Source organism: Bos grunniens, chromosome 23, assembly GCF_055505025.1.
Source record: "Bos grunniens cultivar Pamir isolate PY7600 chromosome 23, Bosgru_T2T1.0, whole genome shotgun sequence".
Lineage (NCBI taxonomy): Eukaryota > Metazoa > Chordata > Mammalia > Artiodactyla > Bovidae > Bos > Bos grunniens.
In genome coordinates this window covers 37,936,976-37,954,174 of record NC_141187.1, presented here as the reverse complement: position 1 = coordinate 37,954,174, position 17,199 = coordinate 37,936,976, and the positions used below count along the sequence as shown (strand labels likewise).

The 17,199-nt window shown below is 42.7% G+C and overlaps 1 protein-coding gene across 50 annotated transcripts in view; it reads left to right on the top strand.

Moving 5' to 3' along the window:
• Nucleotides 1-17,199, top strand: part of LOC147347652 (uncharacterized) — a 521,220-nt gene that overhangs the window by 109,017 nt on the left and 395,004 nt on the right. For 11 of the 50 annotated variants that reach the window (XR_015152394.1, XR_015152389.1, XR_015152390.1 and 8 more), the window contains exon 2: nt 7,088-7,169. The exons of the other annotated variants lie outside the window; for them this stretch is intronic. Coding sequence is in view for 1 of the 11 variants with exons in the window: in XM_086370047.1 (XP_086226173.1) it covers nt 7,088-7,169 (82 nt within the window). In the remaining 10 variants the exon portion in view is untranslated. The remainder of the gene's footprint in view (nt 1-7,087; nt 7,170-17,199) is intronic. 50 annotated transcript variants of the gene reach the window in all.

Here is a 17,199-nt window from a genome sequence, read left to right as displayed (position 1 = left end):
TTTAGTAATACTGATCTGAGTTTGATATTAACTTAGTGACTTAAAATATTGTTTATAATAAAGCCTTTTATGTAGCACAACTGGAATTAGTACACCTGGTATGAGTTATGAAGTATGAAGTATAACGGACTGGTAAACACAGGGCAATGAAAACTCTTTTAGAACACATCTGACTATTCAGTCAGTCAGTCAGTTCAGTCGCCCAGTCATGTCCGACTCTTTGTGACCCCATGAATCGCAGTATGCCAGGCCTCCCTGTCCGTCACCAACTCCTGCAGTTCACCCGAACTCATGTGCATCGAGTTGGTGATGCCATCCAGCCATCTCATCCTCTGCCGTCCCCTTCTCCTCCTGCCCCCAATTCCTCCCAGCATCAGGGTCTTTTCCAGTGAGTCAGCTCTTTGCATGAGGTGGCCAAAGTATTGGAGTTTCAGCCTTAGCATCAGTCCTTCCAGTGAACGCCCAGGACTGATCTCCTTTAGGATGGACTGGTTGGATCTCCTTGCAGTCCAAGGGACTCTCAAGAGTCTTCTCGCCACAGTTCAAAAGCATCAATTCTTCAGCGCTCAGCTTTCTTCACAGTCCAACTCTCACATCCATACATGACCACTGGAAATGTGGCCTGTTTTCATGATAAAGACCCACTGCAAGAGACTTGAAAAAAAAAACAACAGAAACAGATTTATTTTAAAGATCGTGCGTTTGAGGATCTTCATGAAAAGAAGTGTTGCAGCATGACCTCTAGAAAAAAATCAAACTATAATAATAACTTGAAAAATATTTTATTAACCAAAATTGTCCAAGAAAAATAATCTTTTGATTAACCAAAAGCATCCAAGCTGAATACAATCCAGGGTTTGGGATGTGTGTCTCCTTCACTAGAGGAGAGTCAGGCTTCTGTCTTGAAATGTAGAGTAATAGCTCATACTGCTGGCACAGGCCTCCTGAAGGTACATTTCCCACCCTCACAATCTTGGTATTTTCACTGTCTTTATTTTCTGGAACAAACTTGAGATGGTAATTCTTTCAGATACCTTAAGTGTAGCTAGACAGAGACAAGCTCCTTCTTGTAGTTATTACTATTTACTGAGCATGAACCATATGTCAGCTATATTATTACTAGCTAACATGTATTCAGGCTTCCCTGCTGGCTCAGTGGTAAAGAATTTGTCTACAGTGCAGGAGATGTGGGTTCGATCCCCAGGTTGGGAAGATCCCCTGGAGGAGGAAATGGTAACCCACTCCAGTATTCTTGCCTGGGAAACCCCATGGACAGAGGAGCCTGGTGGGCTTCAGTCCATGGGGTGGCAAAAGTCGGACACTACTTAGTGACCAAACAGCAACATTTATTCAGTGCTTGGCATATATTGGGCATTATTTTAAACTATATATATATTGTAATTATTTGATCTTGGAAATATCTTAATGCATTTGACACCAGCATAACTTCATTTTATAAATGAGGAAAGTGAGGCACAAGTTATCTTGATTGAGAACACAGAAATTGGCAGAGTAGAACTGGAACTCAGGCGTCCGACTTCAGACCTTGTTCTTTCACTTCCGTGCTGTACTGACCTGAGTACACATGAGTGCATACTTATGAGGCCTGTGGGCAACATTCTCTGGAGGACAAATTGTTTTTTAGAAGAATAACGGTTTATAAAGCTACAAGTTGTGTGTGTCCGTCTAGAAACCCATGCCATATTAAATGATCATGGAGAAGTTTAGACGTTCAACATCAAAGAACCAAGGTTTCTATTAAATATGGTGACCTTTGTTTCACCTTTAAAGGTGAACACATTTTGTAAAAACTGATATTCAAAAAGATCATGCTTAGGAATATTGAGAAAGAATTTAATATAATTGTAAAAGGTCTTATTACTTCACTAGGAATTCATATTTTGCAAAGAGATTACCAGAAATATGTATTAAGAATCAGCCTTACTCAGAAATTTGGTATTACAGAGTTTGTAAGGAACACCTACTTAGGTATAAGTAGACCACTTATAAATCTCTATATAAAAAGAGACTTCTAAAAAAAATAAAAAGAGATTTCTCTTAACAGACGGTATTGGGGGTTTAAAAGTATTTGTAGCCACTTTCATTTAAATATATCTATGTGCTATTATTTACATCAGTTAGCAAGTGAATGAGCCTTTTAAATGAGAGGTTTTAATTCTTAATGCTCATGGTGAGTTTTAAAGAGTTCATTAAAGCTGAAGGAACATTCATTGGGCAACAGTTACCGGGCCTTTTGCTAGATGCCAAGGCTTTAAAAACAGTTAAGGAATAATTGTTACTTTTAAGGTCTGCTTAACCTGTGAGCTGCAGAAGAGAAGACTTCTTTATTCTCTTGAGTAAAAAGATTAGGGCCATACCGTTAGACAGGTATTTGGCTCTGAAGGTCAAATAGGAGTTTTCCAGGCAGACAAAATAGAGTGAAGGGGGTGAATGGTCTCAGGCTGAGGAAGAGTCAGGTACAGGGACACTGAAAGCAGCAGCAGCGTGACATGTTCAGCAGGCCTTAAATAGAGAATCAGTTACAGTGTAAAGACCACAGGCTTAGGCACAAGTTTTAAAAACTAGTCCTGGTTTTACCAACTTTAAAAAGACAAACTCACATACTTTGGTTTCTGCTTTGAGGATTAAAAATAATGCATGTAAATTGTTCAGTACAGAACAATATAATGACATAGGGTTTTGCACCAATAGTGTCAATTATTTTTTCATTTGTCTTTTGATTTATTGTTTTGGACAATAAATTTGCATGGTTCATAACCCCAGAAAGTAGAAGAAGCTCCCATCTTTGTGCCTTGTCAAGTTCCTCCTTTTCAACCCCCCCAGGAAGCCACTGTTGTTCATTTCTTATGTATCCTTCCATTGTCCCTTCAGGTTGCAGGGAAATGTGAATACCGTTTCAGAACTTGCAGCTTTTACACAAAAGGTAGCGTATTACACACGTTGTATAGTACTGTCCTCTTTGTTTTCACTTAGCCGTACTTCTTAATGGTCTTTCTTATCAATTTATAGGGAGTTTCCTCGCCCTTTTTAAAAAGTGCTACTTTATTTTGATACAGCTTGACTCAAGAAATGGCAGTAACAGTATAGAGTTCCCACCTGCTCTTTACCCAGCTTCCTCTATGATACTCTTATATAACGGTGGGTCATCATCAAAACCTGGAAACTGACGTTGGTACAATGCTGTGAACTCAGGTCGTGACCTTATTTGATTTTATATGCATATTTTTATTCTTGCCTGCACAGCCTGTGGGATCTTAGTTCCCTGACCAGGGATGGAACCTGTGCCCCCTATAGTGGAAGTGCAGAATTTAATTGCTGGACCACCAGGGAAATCCCTGCATGCATATTTTTAGACTCATTTCTTTTTGTGAAGGGATATATATTTTGGTGAGATTTTATCATCCTTATATATTCAAGTAACCATGAGCACAGTCAGGGTACAGAACTAATTGTTCCCTCTTCATGAAGGAACTCCCTTCTGCTCCTTTTTAATAATCACATCCTTTCCCCAATCCTAACTCTGGCAGCTGCTGATGAATGCATGGATTTCATGTGTGCTTGCTTTAAGACAGCCCCACCATATATTATACCTTCCTCAAGGGTAAGAAACCTGCTTGCAACCTGTTTTCTTCCCTACAGGCCTGAGCGCTTAATGGGTACTTAATAGTGACTTGTTGAAGCAGAAGAATCAAAAGCAAAACAAAGTCAAGCCCAAAAGACAATTCAGAGTTGAAAAACACATGAGTCAGGATAATTTGCTTTCCAAAAGAACTAAAGTTCAGATGCTCTTCAGTAGAAAGTCGTCAACGTGAATTAAGTGATAATTTATTATTTCTTTCTTGGCAAGACTCAGTAAACCTTAAGTGCTCATGATCAGAAACAGTTTTTCTAAAACATCACTTTACACTTTTCAAAGCATTTTCATAGATTTTTCCCTGTAAGGCCCTCTGTCATAGTGACATGATGGAAAGCTTCTCTGGTTGACACTCGGAAACGGGGTGGCAGAGGGAAGGAAGTGAATGCTGCTTAGTTTTTTCTTCCCAACAGCTCTCACCTTCAGAGAGAGTTGCTGTGCTTGTTTTAACAGAAGAGGTTTTCCCTTACAGAAGAGGTTTAGTAATGCCTCTGGTCAGTTTACAACTGAGGATTCCAAACTGCACACATCGCTTCTCCATTGTGAAGCTTACCTTAGGGAATATGAATTCTTATTTGACTCCTAAAGTGAAAGTCGCTCAGTTATGTCTGACTTTGTGACCCCATGGACTGTACAGTCCAAGGAATTCTCCAGGCCAGAATACTGGAGTGGGTAGCCTTTCTCTTCTCCAAGGAATCTTCCCAACCCAGGGATCGAACCCAGGTCTCCCACACTGCAGGTGGCTTCTTAACCAGCTGAGCCAGAAGGGAAGCCCAAGAATACTGGAGTTGGTAGCCTGTTCCTTCTCCAGGGGATCTTCCTGACCCAGGAATCGAACTGGGTTCTCGTGCATTGCAGGCGGTTTCTTTACCAACTGAACTATTTGACTCCTAACCCTTTAAAAAAAAACGGTGGTGGCAGTGGTGTTTAAGTACATTGCGTGCTCCATCGCTCAGTAATGTGCGACTCTTTGTGACCCATGAACTGTAGCCCGCCAGACTCCTCTGTCCATGGGATTTTTCAGAGAAGAATACTGGAGTGGGTTGTCATTTCCTCCTCCAGAGACGTTGCCCAACTCAGGGATAGAAGCTGTGTCTCTTGAATCACCTTCATTGACAGGTGGATTCTTTACCACCGAGCCACTGGGAAGCCCATTGAAGTACACTACTCATTTGTAAAAGACATATACCATAGTAGTTTATAGACATGGTAATGGGCTTTGGAGTCAGCTAGACTTCTGTCCAAATCCCAGGTCAGTCATCCTCTATCTTTGCTGACCATGGCTACACTTCTACTTATTAAAGTTTCAGGTAATCAGCTATAAGATGGTAGTTCCTCCATCAGTTTGAACAATTTTAGAATAATTGGAATAAAGCCTACAGGGCACTTGGCATCATGTCTGATAGCTATTATTCCTCCGATAAACAGCATCTATTATATGTGAATCTTCATTTTACTGACTTTCTGCTGCCAGTTTTAAGGAAATATTAAGATTGTGTTATGTGCAAAATGTACTATTGATGGAGCTAACGTAGCTACACCATGGCTCGATTTTTAAACTTGGAAATTTAGAATGCATTTTTCCTGTAAAGTTTAAAAATTTATCACTCAAGTTGTTGTGTTTCCACATCTAAAGTTGCCATTCCACACCACCCGCACCCCCCAAGTTCATAACTTTGGTCTGTGAATGAGTAGATTTTTCAGAAATGAAGAATTTGTATCTATAGCATGGGACAACTGAGAAAGTATTATTTGTAGCTTAGCTCTTACTAAGCTTCTGGTAATCTTATCACTATATACTGATGGACATTCATGACCTGAGAGATGGTCCATTGGAGAAGCAGGTAGCTGGTGTGTGTGTGTGGGTGGGGGGTACTCATTGTATACAGCTCTTGTAATAATAAAAGATAATTAAGTGCAATCAACAGGCTTTGCAGTCACATCCTTCGAATTGTTCAGAGAATGTGCTTAAGCTCTGCTTAGAGCGATGTTTGTTTACTTAGGGTGAGACTGACAGTTGAGGTATCAGTGAGAAGCATTTGTATCACAGTGACAGACTGCAGAGAGCTCTTTCCTGTGTTACAGATTGCTAGGAAATTGGATAGGACCTCCTGAGAAATTCTATCCCAAGCCTTCCCTCAAGAGGAGGCTGCGACATCCATTAGAAAGGCGGTGGGGGTGGGGTGGACACCTGGGGGCTCCCAGGGAGTGAGTTGCCCTCCCATCCAGTATGGTGTGTGAAGCCCCCTGTACATAGGGGCGCTCTGCACAGCATAGCGATTGCTCTGCTTAGCTCAGCATGGAAAATGTGTCAATGTTCCCTTGAGAGCCTCTTGGACTTCTCAGACAACTTGATCATAAAGGCAGCTTGCTTGGCAGTGCTCATCAGAAGTCTAAATGATGGAGTTTAGCGCTGAAACAGAACAGTGGCTCTCAACACTAGATGCTGATTAGATGGGAATTTTCTTTAACCTTCCAGATGATTCTGCCGTACAGCTGGGGTTAAGAGCCACTGGGATAAAGAGAAAACCCTCTGACAAAATGACAAAAAAGCCAGAAAGCCCTCCCACCTACAATGGGTAGCTTGGGTCCCCTTATTTCCCAATCAGGCCACTGGTCTTTTCAGTTGGCTGAAATTTCTCTTCCTATTCTGGGTATGGGTCCACTGGGCAGAGATGCTGTTGACTGCCACTGCATCCATCCACCTGCATTTCCTGCTGTGTGGGACACAACTGCTCTGCTTGTCTCACAATGTTTTCCTGTTTACCTCTGAAATCATTTTTTAAAGCCTCCGCCCTCAGGCTTTAAGCAGAAGTGTATGTTACTTTCTAAAGGATATTGCATTTAAATCTTAATAATTTGTCTCCTTCGTATAAGAGAAATAACTGTGCAGTGTGGACAAAAGCCCTCTGAGAAAACCATGTGTTTCACATTTACTGCAAATAAGTCATTCCCTCTCTTGCGTTCTCAAAAGTCATAATTTGGAAATCATTCTTTTCCTGTGGAAACCAGAAATCTGTTCCCCACTCCTGCCCCGTCTTTTTGATAGCTGTAATAAAAGTTCCCATAGGCAAGAGCTTTTGATTTGATAGAATGTAGTGGTTGTCTTTCTGGAGAAGCAATGGGAGGTGCCTGGGTGCATTTTTCCCCCCTCAGTTGCATGTGTCTCGTATCCCCTGAACGTCGTGTCCAAGTGTGATGTCACCACGTGTCTTCAGTACGTCCCACGTCCTTTTACAAATGCGACTACAGGAGAAACTGAGTGTCCGTAGTATATTTCAGGTACATCCTAAGTGGCCTGCTTCAGAGGCACACACTTCCAAGGTATCTGCTGCCGTTTATTGTCCGGCTTCCAGTTCTTAAATGTCTTTCTGATCACATGGTGCCGTGTTTTGCCTAGGGTGACCTCTCTGTCCTCTTTTAAATGCCTAGGAGTTGGCAACAGTCTCATTTCACTGGTGAGTTTGCTGAAGTGTTATCACAAGACAACCAGAATGATGGATGAGCTCTTCAGGTAGGGAAATGCTGCCAGCCCGGTTTGTATTTGGTCTACCTCGAGTTCTGCTGCTTAATTTTCTATTTCAGTGACGAGTAATCCCTTTTCCTGTTAGTAGCCAAAATCACATTATAAGAGACTTAAAAATTCTCATTTCCCAGTAGTAGTTCTCACTACAGTAAGCATTTTTATTTCATGTAAGATTGTTCTTTTTTTTTTTTTTTTGTGACATTGGGAGAGATAGACCAGTATTTATTTATTTTTTATTTGGGTTTTTTAAAAAGACTTATTTTTTAATTGGAGTAAGATTGCTTTACAATGTTGTGTTAATTTCTGCTGTACAAGGTGACTTGGCTATGTTTGTGTTTGTGTGAGCTATGTATGTGCTCAGTTGCTCAGTCGTGTCCGATCAGCTATATGTATGCATATATCGGCTGCCTCTAGAGCCTCCCTCCCACCCATAGCCCCACTCCCACCCCTCTGGGTCATCGCTGAGCTCCCCATGCTGTACAGCAGCCTCCTAGTAACTCGGTTTTACACATGGTAGTGTGTATAGAGTAGTCAGTGCTACTCTACCAATTCCTGGACTGATATTTAGATTCCCTAATTTAATTGGAAGAACACAGTAAACATTCTGGTCAAGCTGAGGAGTTAAAGACTGATGGGGAGCAGCCCTGGACTCCATCTGAAAGGACAGCAGTAGGCCTGGAATGTGGTAAGAGACTCCATGAACCTTGACAGTTTTTAACAAGGAGCACTAAAATTTTGCTTGAGAATCTAATGCCTTTGGTAAGTATGGGATCTAGTGAGGCATGCTCATCTCTGCCTCTCCCCATGTATTCCTTTGATCATGTTTGTGCCGTTCTTGAAAGAACCGCATGTCTCTCCCTGACTGGACAGGCCCAGAGATGGAGATAAGTAGGCCCTTCAACAGCCTCCTGTTTTCAAGTTTGTTCTTGCAGGAAGGCCAACAGGGCGGAGGATAGCTCTCTATCTGGGAAGTGCAAGCATGCAGCTACATTTTGTTTTGCAAGACTGCATTTGGACGTGAATAAACCTTAGGTATCTCGGAGCCATGGAGCACCTTTAATTGTTGTTGTTGAATTGCTAAGTCATGTCCAACTCTTTATGACCCCGTGGACTACAGCACACCAGGCTTCCCTATCTTTCATTATCTCCGGGAGCTTGCTCAGACTCATGTCCATTGAGCCGGTGATGCCATCTAACCATCTCATCCTCTGTCGCCCTTAATGCTTTAATAATCGTATTTAACTCTGTCTAGAACTTGGATTTCAACTCCCCTTTCCTAGAGTTTTTTGAGTGGTATGTTGTTCACAAACTCCTAACTTTTATGGATTTAGGATATAAATTCTTATTAGGTTCTCTGCCACTGAATACTAGATATTTAGGAAGTTCACTGCATCTCAAGAGGATGTGATAGTGTGATTGCTTGATCAAGTGTATGGTTGTTGGAGTTTGATTTTATAGATACTGCAGATACTGTTAATGGCAGTGGTCAGATAGGCAGAGTGAATCACTATTTTAAACTAGCAAGAAAACTGACTTTAAATGGAGGTTTCTGATTGACTGCCCAAGGCTGTTTAGCGATGTCAATAATCTTAGAAAAGATGAATTGCAAGTATTACTCATTTTTATTTAGAATTTAATCCTGTGGATAAGCAATGTTTGCCATTCCAAACAGTAATCCTATCGTGCTTGTCACTTAAAGGCCATGTGACCAACTCTGTAATAAGATATGGAAACACATTATACTTAACCTCTTTTGGGATTTGTTCTCTTTTTCTCCATTTTTTTTCCAGTTTATGTCTCCTGATGGTCCAGGAACTCACTGAGATACAACAATTTTATATTTTGGTTTCTTTGCAGAAAGACAGCAGGGTTCAAATTAAGTTCATAAATATTTTCTTGGCTGCAAATAATTGTTTGCCAAGTGATGATGGAGGTGAGTGAACATGGAACCTAGCCAAGAGTGGGAGGAGAGGAGAGGGGTCTGTATGTGTAGGTAGGTAGATTTCGTATTTCCCATGGCTTGGTTCCATTCTACCATAAAAACTAAAGAAATTATTTGGTTTTCTTCCTGGGATAGTCTATTTGACTGACAAGCCCTGAATCAGCTATTAAATCCCACTGCCCTGGCCTTAGGTTGGCAAGTTCAGATGGACTTCTCTAACTCTTATGTAAGAGTCTCTCCTGCTCCCATCCTCCTCGGCTTAGATTGTCATGGAAATGGAGAAGAAAGAGAGGAATCTGCTTTCCAACTTAGATTTTACTGATTTGGAATTAGGAGTTGGCTTAATTAGATGTTACCTTTTTTTTTTTTTTCTCAAGAAAAACAGAGGGTGTGTGTGGGAAAAAAAGTGTGACCTAAATTGTTGAACATCTATTTGAAATGGTGTAGTTGAGAAATATTGGTACAACTCTTAGACCAATAATTGTCATGCTAATTACATATTTACTAGGCCAAAATTGAAAACATTTTATTTTGGTATCTTACGGCTTTCAAAGCAATCCAACTTTTTTAAATTAGAGAATTCAGAAAGCAATTAATGCGAGTTAGGTTATATTGAAGCTGGATTTAGAGATGCATGATGATTTGAATTAGTGTCTATGATATGTCAGCTCCTATTACCATTGTAAAATCAGTGATGGACAACGTGTAAGACATTGGGCTTAGATGAATGCTACCTAAACCTAGATTGCCCCCGCCAGCACGCCGCCCCCCCCCCCACCCCGCCCAAATAGTAAACCAATGGGTGACAACATAGATCTTCATTCTTTGGCTACAGATCAGTCATTTGAGAAAGGTTTTAGAGGCTTTTTAAAAGTTCGTGAACATGTACTGTCTTTAAATATTGAATCATTTCACACCAAGAATGTATTTGCAGTTAAAAGACCATTCCACAGTAATTAGAACTACCACAGTATTTAAAAAAAAAAAAAAAGATTATTAAGAACAAAACAAAGAGGGAGGCAGCTGGGGAAAGAGGGGTGATTTGGGGTTCTGTTGATCCTTGGGGGTGGCATCGTCTCTGGGCAGCAGAGTTCAGAGCTGGAGCAAGGTTGCACTCTGCAGTTTCTCTTTACACTTGGACAGAAATGGAGGTGTTCAGCCTGTAATCTGGTCCCTGCCCACAGCCAAGTTAGTGTTAGGCAGTGTTTCTGTTTTGAACACGTCTGTCCTTATTTTCCCTCTTCTGTGCTTGCCCACTGGAAGGGAAAAACATAACCAGAGGTCCTGCTTGGGTGGAGCCGCCACCCTTTGATGGCAATGCCCCAGGGTTTTCTGGGTTAACCAATTAGAGCCTTTCAGCTGGCAAAGAGGAGGGGTGGGCTGCAACTGCTCTGTCCTGCCTTCTCAGGTTCACTTCCCTCCTTCCCACTCCAGAAGGGAAAGGAACAGCCTGTTCCCTGAGCTCAGAGGGGAAGAAATGACGGTTGGGGGAGCCGCTGTGTCCTTCTGTGGGGAGGAGTTCCCAGCATATTCCTGGAAGGTGTGGGATGAAAAAGAATCCACCTTTGAGTGTGCTGCTTCTGTGACTCTGCCATGTGTGCCTCGGAGCTGGGGATGTGCTAGGATGGGAGGATGGTGTTGCCTTGAGATTCCGGTGGTGATGGATGGAGAGGAGGTTGGAGCCTCTGGGGCTCCATCAGAGCGGGAGTCAGCATCCAGACAAGCGGAGGTGCACCCTTTGGCGTGCATCCCTAATGCTCCCCGGGTGAGTTAGGAAGGACCTTGGTCAGTTGTGTGGGAGTTGAGAGAGCCTGTAAGCTAGCTTGATTCCTCCTCCGAGGCAAAAAAGGCTTCTCAGGCTGCCTCCCCCTACTTCTCTCTGCTGGGGGTGTGGAAGGGCAGCTGGGGAAGTAGGAGGTTTTCTGCTGGAGTTAATTGAAAAAACAGCTGCTCTCTTCCATCCCCCTCGCTCCTGCACCCCCAGCCCCACCCCATCCTTCTTTCTGCAGCAGGACAGAACTACTCTGTAAACTTTGGCAGGGGTGAAGCATCTTAATACTTCTTGAAACAGGAAACTTTTTTTTTTTTGGCGTGGACTTGTTAGGTTAAAGCTGGGGGGAATAAAAGCATAACTAAAATTTGATATAGTCATTCAAGAAATGATTTGTATTCCTCCAGAAAAGGTCAGTGTGCAGTGGGTTTGAGTCTAAAAGAGCCAAACTAAGATAAGGTAACAAGGCCGTGTTTGGAACTGGCAAGCTCCTGCCAGAACTTGAAAGCGTGTTTGCAGCCCTTCCTTTATTATCATAACCTCTTGAACAGAATATGCCATTTGAAACGACAGTAAATGCTTCTCAGTGGATAAGTTTATGACCTAGTTTTTTTGACCAAGAGTGCTTGTGGGACTAAACGGCGCAGGGAAGAGCACAGGAGCTTGGACATCATTGGCCAGAAGTTCTATGCAGATCAGGAGCTCGGGGCTAATTAGAACCCCGAGACATTAAGCAGCAGCTGTTTTATGGTGTGAACTTTTGCACAGAGGATTTCATGAGGCTAATTCTCCTTGGAAGTGTGTTTGCAGAGTGGGTTCTTTGCCTGCTGTTGCTTCATTCTTCTTTGGAGGCCTGTTTTCACTGAGTGTGAGCATTTTCTGCCAAACCTAGCAATGACCTTCCTGGTGCCTGGAGCTGCCGCCTGCCTGGCCTGACCCATCTGGGCTGGGCCACGGGATGCTTGGGCGAGGTCGATTGAGGGGGGTGAGTTGTCTTCAGCTCATCCCACACCTCAGATCCGGAGTGAGGAACCGAAACCAAGGGGAAGAGAAAATGTTTGTTCTGACTTTTCTGCTCATAAAGGGGGTTGCTTGGCCCTCTCCTCCCTCGTGCTTTTTCTCTGGATTCTTGGACCCACTCTTAGTTTTGCCCTCTGCAGTCTGTTAAATCTGAACTCCCTTTTTTTCTTTCTTTGTTACACTTAATGTGTGAGAATATATTTTTCAGGGAAAATTTTGAGAAATGAATTAAAATGAATTTAAAGTTCACGAATGATGTAGACCTTAGGGTGTAGTTGACAAATCCACCCCCCGCCCCCCCACACAGTTTTTCCCTCCTCTCTCCATCCACAATTGGTTTTCTTTCTATCCTCCCATGTATATTTGTTTTCACAGTGGAACTTCCAAGTTAAACATACTTAGACATATTTTAGAAAGGAAAGTCACTCTCTAAAAGGGACCGTCAATGGCATGCTAGAGTCTGGGATCCATGAGAAATTGCGTAGTTATAAATTGCTAAAGTTAATATCAACTATTTAATTGATTATTAATACAAGTTACTTAAATGATTCCAGAATACACCACATTTTCATATTACACCTTTCTTTTTTAGGAGTGCACATCTTAAAAAGACCTTAAAAGATACACTTCTTTTATAGACACATGAACTTTCCATGCATTCAATTCAGTTCTGTCGCTCAGTTGTGTCCGACTCTTTGCGACCCCATGAATCGCAGCATGCCAGGCCTCCCTGTCCATCACCAACTCCCGGAGTTCACTCAGACTCACATCCATCGAGTCAGTGATGCCATCCAGCCACCTTATCCTCTGTCGTCCCCTTCTCCTCCTGCCCCCAATCCCTCCCAGCATCAGAGTCTTTTCCAATGAGTCAGCTCTTTGCATGAGGTGGCCAAAGTACTGGAGTTTCAGCTTTAGCATCATTCCTTCCAAAGAAATTCCAGGGCTGATCTCCTTCAGAATGGACTGTAAGGCTCCTTAAATGAGAAAACTATGACAGTATCCCTATCATACACCAATAGAGAAATAATTATATATGTTAAAGTGTATGAGAAATATTGAACATTAAGACTGTTTAGGCATTGTTTTTAACTTGCATTTAAGTTTGATTTGCATTAGAAAATGTGAAAGGGATGTGAGATCGCAGGTACATATTGTCTATGTAGAAATCCACTGGAGTATATTTAGAAGGAACTATGCTAGAACATTTAACTGTAGTTGAATAGGGATCATAATCATGTGAAATTGCTCACACTCGCTCTCCTCAGTTTTCCACAGGGAGCTAGCAGATCTGTTAACAATTCTAACGTCTAAATACTTTCATGAATGAGCATGAGAGTGGCTTTCTCCCGTGTCTCCTCTGACACAGTTCAAATGAGGTACGAATTGCAAGACTTCAGCAGAAGTTATTGTTATAAGTCTGTTCACACTTGCAAAGCTTTCAGTTGTAGGTGTAACTGACCGTTTAGGGGACAAGCCTGGCTCAGGTGGTTTCCAGGAAGAGAATAGAACGTTTCTTGTCTTGCATGGTGGGTGCCCATCTTTCTCTTCACTGCTCGTCTGATTCCTTTTCTTTGACTTGGAGGACTCCTTCCTCTTCACATCATGTTTCCATTTTCTCCTTCTGGGATCTTGCCTGTCCTCCTCACCCATCCGTTGCTGCCCTGTACTCCTTTTCTGCCCCCATGGAGATGATCCCTGAATGGCTTTATGGAAGATGACTCATCATCAGGGAGCCACGAGTCACCTGTAAAGTTAATAGTGTTTCTTTGGGACCCCATTTGTGGCAGTAAAATTTGCACCTAGGCGTGAGCAACTGCAATTTGCAACACAGTGTTTTAATTGTTCAGAGGTGTCCATAAAAATTGTGTGGCAAATTAAAATCACTTATGAACAAAGATGCTTTTTCTTACCCAAAGAGGTGCTTCCTAGAAAGCACCCCTCTTCAGCACTGACGCCTGGCTGTTGGCTCCAGCATTTGCTGTCTGAATTGATCAGGCTCTGTTTGACACATGGTGCAAGAGTACACGTTTCTCAAACTCCTGGCTTTCCAAATCTGTCTAAGGAAAGAGCTGAGCCACAGGTAGCACCACCCAGGTTGGTGAATTGAATGAATCATTCCATTACTGATGCATTTTAGCCTGGACAGAACCTCTTCACATACCACCTAAAGAAATGAAATCTAGTTGAATGAATTCTCCCATTCTTCCCCGTTTTAAAAACAATCCTAAAACACACATAATAGGAATTATAATCTTACGAGTTCTCTCTTCCCATTTTCCCAATTTCCAGGTCAGGGGATGTCTCTAGAGTGTCATGGTTTCACTAGTAATTGTGGTAAGAGAATGTTTCAGGTTGAATATTTCTATTTCTGGCCTGTGTCTGCCCTTCTTAACTTCTTCCTCAATTTTCTTGATATCATCCGCCAACCAACCCTCTGTTACTGAATCAGTTCAAGAGTGAATGCCAATAACCATCTGAGATTGTTGCCTACTTGTAATGCCTTTCATTTTGAGAAAATACGGCAAATTTCACAAGAGGCCATCACTAGGTAAGCTTAGACATATCAGTCACACCCAAAGTATTCTTCCTTGGTGGGTACTTGGTGAATGTTTCAGGCTGAATCCAGAGGTACTCTGCTCAGAACCTACAGTATACTTGGTACCAAGAAGAGAATTTAAGAAACACTGAATTCTTAACCAGATAAACCTGTTTCTTAGGTAACTGTCCTCTGAAACCCAGCAGTAGAAGATGATTTTGGCAGTGAGTTTTGGAGTCATTCTGCCTCATTCAGTAGATCGTTTGTGACATATAGACAGGATGCAGTAAGTATATTTGGGAATGGGGGTGCATAATACTGTATCTAAAATGAAAATGGAAAGCAAGCTGGAGACATTCAGAGCACTGGGGAGCTACCCCTGTTATCACTAGTAATTCTCAGGTAGAAATGGAGTTCATATCATCTGTGGGAGCTTTGCCACCTCTCAGTACCAGAAAGTCGGTCGCTGGAGGAGGAAGACAAGGACACGCTCCAACATCAAACTTCCCGAGTCACTGACGTTTCTGTACTTCCGTGGCCCCATCTGTACAATGGGGATATCCTGTAGAGTTGTATTGTAAAATTGCTCCCCCCAAAGGCGATGCCGGGAACGCATGCTTGGTTGAACTTGCAGCTCTCAGAGCTGGCCTGCTGAGCTGGAGGAAGACCCCGGAAGTCATACTTTGATCAAGTTCTGGTCTTCCCATCATCTGCCCTGGTCCTTTTAGCCTTTCTGACATGAGTGACTTCCTTTGTGGAATGAGATGATGGGGACTCTGTTGTCTTTTTCTTGAACTCTCTCTGACCCAAACCAGACACTCTAATAAGAGTCTGGCTCTGTGGAGGATGAGGGATTCCTCATAAGGAATGCCATATCTGGAGATCAGACAGAGCCATTTCTCCAAGCTCGGGTCGCTCTTTCTACACTGACAGCCCTTGGAACGAGTCAGATGGACATGAGGCATCTTCCCTGTGCTGGGTGTTAAGTGCTTGATCTTAACTGTGAACGTCAACAACTTAGGCAGAGCTGGGCAGTGAACTTCCTTGGTTCCAAATCACCCTCTTGCCCTCACCTATGTGATTTTGTTAGTTAAGCAGAGATGACTTATGGAGAAAAAAAGCACAACCCATTGTGACGTTAAAAAAAGCCCTGCAGATGGCTATTTGTGTTTGTTCTACAGCAGGAAAACCTCCCTCCTCTTCCCTTATCATTCTTTCCAGTCCCCTGTGGAGCCCTTGAACCTTTTCTTTGCTCCAGACTCCCCCAGGTCAGACTTAATTGTGAAAACCAGTGTTGTGGGTTTGGAACGGCTCTGTACACCCAGGCGGGCAGAGAACAAAGGTCAGTTTGTCCCCATTTTCCGAGGCCCTGGAGCAACGCTTCTTAGCTGCTGGTTCAGCTGGAGTAAGACTTTCTAGGGAAAGTTGCTTTTCATAAGCTCACAGAGAAGAGAGAATTTATTGTGTCTACCAAACTTGTCTCCATATTTCTTTTTTAAAAAGCATCTTATTTATTTAGTTATTTTTGGCTGCACTGGGTCTTCGTTGCTGCCCGTTCTCTATTTGTGATGAGTGAGGTCTACTCTTCGTTGTCGTGCAGAGGCTTCTCGTCGCAGAGCCCGGGCTCTAGGCTTGCTGACTCAGTAGTTAGGGTGCGTGGGCTTAGTTGCTCCGCAGTATGTGGGATATTCCTGGACCGTGGATCGAACCAGTGTCCCCTGCGTGGCAAGGCAGATTCTTAGCCACTGTACCACCAGGGAAGCCCTGTCTCTTTCTGTTCATACCATTCTCCTGTTAGATCTTGCCAGTGACAAGATAAAGAAGCAGGAGAGGATTTCCTCAATCCAGCTGAAATAAATTCTACCCATTTCTTTCAGATCAGATTGTCTAAAGCACTGAAAACCTCTACTGGACATCTTTGGAAGGAGTTACAATGATAAGAGTTGATGTTTAGACTCTTGTTTGAACTAATTCTAGGGCAGGTTTCCCTTTGAAAAGGAAAATCTTTTATCTATTTTTCAAACGTGTTTTCTTCAGTACCTTGGAATAGTGACATGTGTGTAGTTGATACGTGTCAGAAGAATTAATGCTCTCCCTAAATCTTGTCTCACCCTCTGTTTTACACCTTTGGCCATTGTCATAGTTCTTGAAAATCTGCTTGCTTTTTTGTTTGTTTTTTGCACGCATGTGTTTTCACTTTTTTTTTTTGTAGTTGTTTAGTCCCTAAGTCGTGTCTGACTCTTTTGCACCCCATGGACTATAGCCCACCAGGCTCCTCTTGTCTATGGGATTTCCCAGGCAAGAATACTAGATTGGGTTTCCATTTTCTTCTCCAGGGGATCTTCCCAGCCCAGGGGTCAAACCCGCGTCTCCTGCTTGGCAGGTGGATTATTTACTGCTGAGCCACCAGGGAAGCCCTTTCACTTGGTTGCTTTGCACAGATTCTTCCCTCTGCCTGCGTTGCACTCCTTCCACTCTTCAGTAACTTATATTGGCTATTACTGACAGTCTAGGTCAAAACCTAAGTCTTCCAATCAGCCTTCAGTGAGTGTCCCCATCTGCCTACATCTCGTCTTACTTACCTCCATCAACACACACAGACACACGTACACAGAGGCACACACTTCTGACTCACTGTGTGCGGAGCCCCCAGAAGCCTGGGTTTCTCTTTAATTCGTGAGTATACTTTGATGTGATGGAAGAAGAGTGTGGAGCTTGGCTGTTGGAAGGCACAGCTCATCTCCGGACA